General features: G+C 30.2%; 1 protein-coding gene across 1 annotated transcript; it reads left to right on the top strand.

The window, feature by feature from the left end:
* The first annotated feature begins 3,694 nt into the window (after positions 1-3,694).
* Positions 3,695-8,944, top strand: LOC119683470 (protein twist-like). The gene is made up of 2 exons (XM_038097154.1): positions 3,695-4,980; positions 8,621-8,944. Exons 1-2 carry the CDS (start codon positions 3,695-3,697, stop codon positions 8,862-8,864), a joined length of 1,530 nt encoding a protein of 509 aa, XP_037953082.1. The 3' UTR covers positions 8,865-8,944.
* The last annotated feature ends 1,825 nt before the right edge of the window (positions 8,945-10,769 follow it).

Here is a 10,769-nt window from a genome sequence, read left to right as displayed (position 1 = left end):
ATGATAATCAACCTTCTCTTTAACGTCCAGAAAAAAAATTTATTTAGTAAAATTATTATCAAAAACATCATTCACAAGTACCGATATCTGTTCAGACACTAAACTCATGTTCATCCGGTGGAAATTTTCAATGATATCAGACAAAGCCGTTTGAAATTGCGGATTAACCCCTTTACGCAATTTTTCTATCTCAACTACTTTCAACTACCTTCCTGATAGCTTATACACTGATAGCTTAGAGAGTGGGAAATATGACCTGTTAATTTCGAGAGCAGAGGATACACATATCCTTAATGACATAATGTATAAACAAATTCACATGAGTTTGTGTCTTTAGATTTTCAATATTAAGACGTTTACTCGTGAAGTGTAAAATTTTCATTGGCCAATTATGGAACCTAAAATACACTTCATCAGGTAAACGAACACTCAACAATAGTCGGGGAAATCCTTCAGTCACGCGTAAACAACCCAGGCAAACTGCTAAAATCACATTTAAATTATGCGGTTATTCCGCTTAAAAAATTATAGGTTTTTTTGAGATTTAAATTTATAAATAAAATTCCTTTTCTCTTGATTTATTGATTAACTCAAAGGAATGATTAAGTGGAAAAATAATTTAATATAGTTCATTCGATGTACTTTGTTAGTGTTAAGCCCACTGCAAATAATTTTATAGAGATATTGCAATAGGTTTAATTAATAAATTAAATTAGAATTATTAAAATTGTATAAAAATAGACACTGCTTTATTATAGCAATTTAAATACAGCAGCATTTTAATACAAATTAAGGTCTTCAATCAACCATATGTTAAATAAAGGCTACGAATTAAGGCTCTAACCCACAACGAGTTAATAATTACTATAACTATTATAGTTATAATAAATTTTATTAATAATAACAACAATTACAATATAATTATGTTATTATTCTATAGAGGAGATAGTGCATTTCGAACTGAATAGCCATTGTGTCATCTATCTGTACTTAAAATTACTAAATCTAATCACTACATCCTAACTTTAAGAAAGAATACTACTCTTTCTTCCCAATATTTCAGTTTATCATTAGCTATTGAGTATTTATTTTCGACTCGCTTTTATTTATGCATTATTCTTCACAACTTCTTCACATATGCTTGACGGTCTCCACCTCCAATATTCTGTTCTAATATCTATTATAATTCTAAAATTATTTTTTGGTAACTTCGGACATTCCATATGTCGACCTACCTATATTGTTGGACCTAATAATGGATTTAGAATATAGTTACTCTAGTGGGATTCTCCAGTATTCATTGTTTTCGCTTTACTCTTTTAATAAGTTTGGAAACTTGCTATTTCGATTATTGACTCTGAATTCTTTACTTACAAGTAACAATTGTTTTCTTTATAAGCACAAATCCATTTTTATTACCTCTAGTTCCAATATGCCTCCGAGTCGAAGTATTTCGCGTTTGGTTATGACATATATTCAGTCATAATACAACTTTTTTTTAACATTTCTTACCAGTGTAAGTAAGACAATTTTTAAGGATTATGAAAATATTTTTTATGTGGGATGTGTCCGAAATTATTAATGTTGGTAAGTCTGTTTAGATGTCATATGAGCTAGTTATAGACAAACTATTTATTCGGCTTTCGAGTAAAATTAAATGCAGGGTCTTTTATTAACTCCATTCACATAAAGTCCACAAATAAATGAATTTGATGAACTTTGTACTTAGTGACATATAATAAATAATACAGTACGTATCATGGAAGATGGTACAATCCATATTAAAATTATTACATCCCCAAATGGTTTGAGTCTCATAAAATATTAATTACCCTCAACATGAGAGTAGAATACATGCTATTGTACTTTCTCCCGAATGTGCGACATACTTAAGAACTCTGATTAGGATGCTTCTAAACCTATTTTAGGTGAAACAAAAACATTAAATGAACTTATTGAGAATATTAGAAAGTTTGCGATCAAGTTCTGAGCATTCTATATATATACGCATATGAAGCGTAATCATATCCAACAGTCCAACAGTGTTATACCTAAAATATTAATGTAAATGAATTATAAAACACTAGGTGCACGCACTAACATAATTAGAAATACGTATTGAAAACTTTTAGTTTACAAAAATAAAAACACAGGTTTGCAACATTGAAATCTGGTATTAAAAATATGCAAATACCTGTGAAATACATTGACGTTAAAGCTTGCTTACAGCACTATTTCCTGTTTAATCACTGTGTTAGTTTTTCTTCTTGCGATAACTGTCAGGTTCTAAAATTGATTTCTAAATACTGCAAATGAGTTATAATACTTATTCAGAATTAATAGCATAACTATGTGTATACTTGTATAAATCTGCTACAATTTTTGCATCAAATTATCAATCTGGCTTCTGCAGTTTTTATTGCAATAGTTGAATGCATTGATGCAAGAACATTTGCCCCGGATCGTGAACACGGCTCATAAGATATATAGTTTTCTTATGTTATATGAAAATTTGTTTTTGGATTCGCGTAAATGTATACATCAAATTATAAAATAATATAGACAGATGGTTAATGTCATGTATAAAGTTTATATCATCAAATTAACAACAATTAATAATAATATCAATTTTACATGATCTTATGAAAAATTTTTCATGTGTGATACTAGAATTAATTTCAGAGCTAAACCATAAAATGAATGCTATAAGTAAAAACAAATTTATTTAATGAGTATTTTGATGAACATACAACTATATATTATTAAATACACAAAGTTAACTAAATATATACATATTTAACGGAAATAAAAATTTCAATTTTGTATTCCCTTTTTATATACATTTTTAATTTTGCATATAACATATATATACGAGTACACACAACATAATTAACATGTTCCATCCAAATGACCGAGTTTAAACCATATAAATGCTTTGAAGTAATGTCTTTTATTGTTGCCATATAAAATAATATTAACTTTAGGATGATGTTCTTATATATATGTATATATTGTCAGCTATGTCAACTATGTTTAGTATATACACGATTATATGCTCACTTATTAAAGAGTAATAATATTGTATATATTAATAGATTATATATTTTGCATTATAATGTCTTGAGATCGCTTTTAATATTAAATTTTAAACAAAAAAAAATTTAGAAGCGCTCTTCTCTCAATTTTACGATCAAAAGGATGAAAATAGCAACAACAAAACCATAGAAACTCTCTCCATTGCATGATCAATGCGCTTGCGATTGGTGAGCACTTCCACACAAAAATTTCTCTTAATCTCTTAAATTGTGTGTGAAGGCAGTGAAGTGATGACGTCATGTCGTGGGTGTTTTAAAATAGCCCATAGCAATATATAGTGTACGAAGGAGACAACTATTAGCTGCAAGAAAAGAAGAGATTATGCGTGTGAACAAATCAAAAGCCAGCAAATGTGTGATATATGGAAAGGATTTCATTATCAGTTGACTTCCGAGCGTAAGCGAGTTTGGTTATTGAGATATTTGCATATTGCTAACATATTTAGTACCAACTAAATAAAGTGCAAAATATTTAAGTAAAGTATTTCATTTAGTTTCATAATGGCTAAAATTTACAAGTATTAAATTTTAATAACATTAAAAAAGACTAAAACTTGATAAAACAAACATTTGAATAAAAAACAATTTTTTTATAAATAATGTCGGTTCGCGCTGCTTCACCAAAAGTGTTACTGGATATAAGTTATAAGCCCTTGCCTAATATAATGGAGTTTCAACAGAACGTCATCAAGCTAATACAAGTGGAGCAACAAGCCTTCATACATAATCCCATACCCTCACATCACACCTACATGCCAATACAAACTCAGCAAATGCAGCATTTGCACTTGAACGAGCATCACATGACAAATGTGCCTGATTACGATGGTTACTGTCACATGGAACATGAGGAAACCGATTATAATATACCGAGTAGTGAAGTTCTAAGCACTAATAGTAGCAGCACAAGTTCAACTCCAAGCAGCCTACAAACGGCCTCACCTATTGCCAATGTAGGTACTGGCAGCAAAGAGCACAACCACTTTTCTAGTCCAATTGACGACAATTCTTCATTCATCAATGAGAATGGCAAACGTGTACGAGAATTTGAGTGTATCGGCAATGAAGTGCTGCAGAGCAATAAGAAATCCTTATTACAACTACAACAACGTGTCCAACCCACCCAAGACGCAAAATTGTATGCAGACTATCTGCCAACGACTGTAACGGATGTGATGTCCAACATGTCAAATTGTGAACTGAAACCGAACAATAATCTAAATAATAATAGCACCAACAATAATGAGAACGAAAAAAAGTTACTACCGCCAATGCAATTTGAGTTTCCTGACGAAGATATGTGTGATAACATTATTGAATATAAATACTCATATCACTTACAACAACAGCAACAGCAGCAACAACAGCAGCAGCAACAGCAACAACAGCAGCAACAACAACAACAACAATTGCAGCTGAATCATAATAATCTAACGAACACCACTAGACTACAACAAACATCACAAATAATATCGACATCAGCACAACTGAGACCCCAACCGGATAGTCCCTTTGAACAATATGATCATGGTAATTCAATTAATGGCAGCGTTTACTCCAACTCAGATCGGGATGATATGGAATTTAGTTATCAGCAAACAACAGGTAATAACATACATATGTATGCGAATGAAGATGAGCTGAGTACCGTCGGAGATTTCAACGATTCAATGAAACCTTTTCGTAAACCGCGTCGACGTACCAAACGCAAGTCTAGTAAAACAGAGGATACAGAAGACTTTCAAAATCAACGGGTTATGGCAAACGTACGTGAACGCCAAAGGACACAGAGTTTAAATGAAGCATTCAAAGCACTACAGCAAATCATTCCTACATTGCCGAGCGATAAGCTCAGTAAGATACAAACATTGAAATTGGCCACAAGGTAAGATGAAGTTGATTCTTGTAACAGTAATAATAGTGTAGATAGTCTATTTAATATAATTAATATAATTCGAAGAATAACTGATGTTGTATATGTGAAGTAATATCATTCTTATTTCTTCTCTCTTCTTCTATATAATATATGTACGTTCCTCTTACTTATATCATTATTAGATGCTTCTATTACATTTTTCTTGTGATACGCATAATGTCACATTAGACAATTTTCCATTAAACATATCACAGTGTAGATATGCACTGTTATCTATTATCATTTAGATGTGATGATAATGATGTAAAGTATTTAGATGTAAAGTATATATGTATATATATTATATAAATACATATATATTATATATGTATTTACGTTCAGCTTGCATGGCTTACCTTTACGTTTCTTTGTTTTGCTCACAAGCCAATAGATTGTTTTAAAGCAACAAGTAGTAACTAAAACTAAATATGTATAATCATCTCTGACCCGAGCATCTAATCATGGCTTTGTTAATTTATTTTATGCCTTATCATGCCTTAATTGCAAAATTAGACTTCGAAAAGCTTCAATTGCATAATTTCTTCATAATATGAAGCAAGGTAAGCAATAGAGACTTACCTCTATTACAAGATTATGGCTTCTCTAACTTTCGTCTTTAAGCAACCTGTAATATTCCGAAAGAAAAGTATCACTCAAATAATAACAACTTTGTAAAAAATATTAAATTTCATATATTAATTATCCGTAAATATAATTTTCCCCCACTACTTATATCTTAAAAATTGGGAATAATTCTCTTTGTTGTTGACTTTCAATCGAATATACACTGCACATGGAATATTCTTACATAGCCCTTTGGATGCATGAGAGTCTCCTTTTAGTTTATATCTCCAGCGCTTTTTTGGAAATCATTTCTTCCTCAATCTAATATATCTGTTATTCGTAATTAATTTCTTCAATATTTGATTGCAGAAATGACGTTTTGTAAACAATTTATATGTCTTTCAAGACATCTCTTGTCTATATATCACTTTATATTATTATGTACTCAATGCCATTCAAATAAAAGAAAATATAGACAAACAAAAATCAAGTAGTATTATATAGTGCAGGTGATCTACAATAATGAAATTCTTTTATGGTAATAATCATTGAATGTATGTTGTCTTCCATTAAAAATATCAGCCAGTTACATACTTGTTCAGTTATTGACCAAATCTGCGACTAGTTAAGTATCTAAGTTGATTAAAGAATCTCGCCTATTTTGTTATTTCTCAGGAATACAGAGTATTTGTCTTGTTTCTTGATTTTGTGTATTCTAACGAGATTGTTGAGTAGCACATTTTATCGTCACACGATACTTTGAAATGAAGTAGCTTTGATTGGACTAGCTCTGGTTGGAGTACCTCTTGCTTAAGTCTTTACCGTTTAAAATTGTTCAGAGTTTGAAAAACTAATTATTAATGATTTTTATTCAATTCAAACTTTTCATATTAAATTTTAGCTGACTTTCGAAAATCCATTTTAAATCAGTCTCAGTGTATGCTCTTGCTTAGTATATTCCAAAACATCCTATAAATTTACATGTCTCAAGTAATCGTCAGTACAAACGTAAAGACAAGATTTAAAATAAATTTGTATTAAACACCAATAAAGATTTTTGAAAATCAACTCTAATTAAATACAAAATATTTAAATTAAAAACTTTAATTAAATCCAGTATAAACACATTCGCAAGCTTTATTTAGTTTTTAAAATTCAAAACTTAAAAAGAACATTAAAGATTGATTTTACTTTGGATATCTCGCTCTTCATATCCTTAGTTCCACCTCACCTTGTTATTAACCTGAGCATTATAGCTGGGTTAATAAAATATATATAATATTATAAGTAAGTTATATAAAATAATGACTCTTTACCATTTTCACTCTTGACTCTTTACTCTTTACCATTGATAAATGAAGAATTAATTATACTAATTTTTTAAAAATATTCAGATATCTATCCTCAAGGTTCTACAACTTTCTTGGTATAAGAAGTAAGGATCATATGTTTTTTAGAGCTTATACCAATGTACTTCTCAAATACTATGTTCATTGTTTTGATGTAATTCAATTCATTCAGCATTTAATTTTACAAATAACTATTATCATTTTGCTTCCTTATTGTAAAATATCAGAAAAATATTTACTAACTTATGTTTTTAATATATGACTCTCTGTGTTTAATGGACCAGGTGAATATCATATCCCCATTTCATATTGTGATGTCTTCAACAGCTTACATTCTGGTTTTCATTCGAAGGGCAGGATATCTTCTTTTTAGTTAGAGCCTGTTAGGCACACAAAAGAGCAGCTACGATCAGTACAGTGTTCTGTGTCACTGAAAGCCAGGATCATGTATATTTTCAATGCTATTATGTTTTATTCTAGTCGCTTAAGAATGAAAGCAGATCGGAAGTTCCACACAAATCAGACTTTAGCACGGTGTTTCACTAGTTTGTGACACTAGTTTATTGTGTTGCTTTATTAATATTTTTAATATGTCATTTTTTTTATTACTATTGAAATTTGTTTTGCATTCATTTTGACAAATTATTTAAGAAAAGTTAAATATCTTAGGATTTTAATTAAACTACCTATAGTTATTTATTGATGGGCTTAAAGCATTACTTCTTTCCAACGCGAATTCATTTTTTTATATAGCAGCGGTAAATAAATTATTTTGATAATAAACCATAAGTCCATAAGAGATCCAACTATTTTACGTTTTCAGTTTTACTGAACCACTTAAGATATAATTATATCATTTTCAACTAAAATTTATATTTGTGCTACGACGAAAATATAATAGGTTGCTATAATATAATCAATTATTAAGCCACCCGTGTTAAATGTTATAAAATTATAATGAATAAGACCAACATATAAAAAATTTATGCATTGGATACTTGCCTATAAACCTACAAATGTATATACATAAATATATAAATTCATTCCAAAAACATTCTTGTATGTAGATAATACTCCTATATATTTGCTACCTTTCAAGACTAAAAAGAATTTTGTTTTTTAACATCTTATACTTTCATTAAATTAAAAATTCTACATATATGAAAACGTATGAACATATCTCTCTCCTATCAAAGTGTAACTGTACACTTTTCCTATATTCTTTACTTCAACATTAAAATCTTATGTTTATTTTTTCATTCAATAGATTTACCTATTATAACATTTATTGCCATTACTTTTAGCACCATTTTCTTTGTTCTTATTATCACATTAAAATCAATCTCCCAAACAAAACCCTGAACTTTAGCCACACGCTACACTTAAGACCTATAATAAAAACCAAATATTAAATTTTCCAAACCCGAGACGGCAATGTGAGGAAATCCCGCTCAGCTGGATTTACCCTAACAAATACCAATTCCGCGTTTGTCCGTACCTGATTTATTATTGTTTTTTTACCTTTGAAACGCAACTTGGAATTAACTAGAGGCGCCGCAATCGTGACTTGGAATAACCCAAAATCATTGACTAATATATTACTAACATGATACTCACACACACAATATGTAATTTTTTTTTGTTATTAAAATTCAAGTATGTGTTCTATATGGAATTATATTTTACAATTATTTTAGATACATAGATTTTCTTTGTCGAGTCTTGTCAACTAGCGAAATTAATCTATTGAAGACGGTGGACACAAATAATGTGGCAGGCGGCAGCTTTGCGGCATCACTGCTCAACACCGTCAACGGCACAGAAACTGACCTCAAGGGACTGCATCGAGTGACCGGCTCATCTGTAATACCACCGGAAAAATTAAGCTATTTATTTGGCGTTTGGAGAATGGAGGGCGATGCCCAGGCAAATAAAACATGAATGTCGGTAGCTCTTCCGGGGCTGAGTAGAGTTTGTGTGGCTTGCAGTTGAGCTACATGTTTCATACTTTCCATTTACATTGTAAGCATAGTTAAGTTCATTATTGATAGGTGAAAATGATTATATATATAAATATTTATTGTATTAATTAGTTTTATTTTATTTTTTTCCTTTATTTTAATTTTGATTTCAATTTTTATGTGTAAGCAATAAATTTTTGTACGTAAAGAAAACAAAGTATGTGATGTGTTTTATTATTAGAACTAAACAGTTTGTCTTGGGTTTGCTGCCTTGGCACACCAGATGTGTTCACATATCCATAAAATGTACCAGAAAAAAATCAATATTCTCTTTAAATTGGAATTTGTATATTATTTTTTGCGCCATTTTAAGAACAGTTGTGGGATCCACCCATTACCGAAGTTCGCACGCACACAGCCGCGTCTGAAGCCTATATGCGGATAGAATTCTTGAAAAGAGACAAATTTTTTCTCATTAAATTAGGCGCGAAAAAAATGTTTTTCAGCAGTTCTTGAAAAGAACATTTTTTCCTTATCCAGTGGCAACGAAATCGAAAGCAAAAACGTAGAATGAGAAAAAAATTAATTATGTGGGGAACTTGAAAGAAAACACAATATTATTGTGTTGTAAATATTCTTCCGCGACAAAACCGTACTCATGGCGTAACGTCATTCACCAAAATACTCCACTTACTTGCTCCAAGGCGTATATTCCTATACACTTGCGAAGCATTATTATCTGGAACGGGTGTCAATATGAGCCACAAGTAATTGAAGCAGAAGACTGCACTTATTGCTACTGATGATCTGGCAAGTACAAAACAGCATCCGGTGATTTATTGTACTTTTCCTCTGAGACGTACACAAAGCAGAGGGAGGCAGTAACGACTAAGTCGGTGTGTAGTATAAGTCAAAGTTACAAGCATGGAATTCTGGTTTAATAAATCACAAAAAAACTATTGAAAACATGAATTTTACAATTTTACGAAAAATGAGGCTTAAATGGATGGTTCAATCCATATTTATGCAAAAAATATCAACAGAATTTGAACATAAACTACATAAGTCCGTTTATAAATTTTAAAATTTTTTTATCACGTTTTAAACCGTGATTAAATTAAGGTATTATTATTACATTCTACCTGTATTATACTTTGAGTCTTCTTTAATCTAATCCTAGAGAATTGAACATTGCTATAAGTTATGTTAATTTAGTTGATTGATTATATGTGTGATGACAGCAGAACATTTCTCTTCTGCCCAAGTAGTGCATAAGAAACTGTTTTTTAGATCATAAAGGAAATTATACCCTTAAGATCTGTATTTTAGTTTTTTGATAGGTTTATTAGTTTAAAAGCATTGATGATGAATTACATTAATCTAGATCTGTGCATTTGCGCAGGTGAAGATCAATTCCGTCTTTTTGTCCTTCTTCCCGTAGCTTCTGTAATTTTCGTTAAAAGAAATCTATAAATATAGGAACTAGGAACTAGTATAGGTACTGATTGAGTTCTCACTCAAAATACTGACAGTTTAATTATGCTATTCTTAAATATATAATAAATCGTCTTTTACCAGGTTTGTCATTTTCAGTCATTATATCGATTCATATATTTTATAGTTTCCTTTTATCAAATTTATAAATTTATAATAAATAGTTCCTGTTCTATAAATATGATGTTTTTTTTTTGCATTTTGGTATGCTCGAATAGCAGCTATTTGCGACAAACTACATACTATAGTTCTTCATTTCAATTCAAGTCTAAATATGTTTCAAAATTATGGTACTTTAGATTCTTTCTGCTTAGTAAAATTTAAAGATTCTTTTTTAATTTAAAATTCTTTCTGCTTAGTACTAAATTCTTTTCGAGTTCATCTGCTTTTT

The sequence above is a fragment of the Teleopsis dalmanni genome, chromosome 2, assembly GCF_002237135.1.
Source record: "Teleopsis dalmanni isolate 2A chromosome 2, ASM223713v2, whole genome shotgun sequence".
Lineage (NCBI taxonomy): Eukaryota > Metazoa > Arthropoda > Insecta > Diptera > Diopsidae > Teleopsis > Teleopsis dalmanni.
The sequence above is the reverse complement of the archived record's forward strand: the minus strand, read 5'-3'. Positions and strand labels throughout refer to the sequence as shown.

What these genes read in the sequence shown, in the direction of transcription:
- LOC119683470 (XM_038097154.1), top strand. Translation starts at nt 3,695, where the DNA reads ATGTCGGTTCGCGCTGCTTCACCAAAAGTGTTACTGGATATAAGTTAT. An exon ending in ACATTGAAATTGGCCACAAG is followed by an intron (nt 4,981 to 8,620) that starts GTAAGATGAAGT and finishes CAATTATTTTAG; the next exon opens with ATACATAGATTTTCTTTGTC.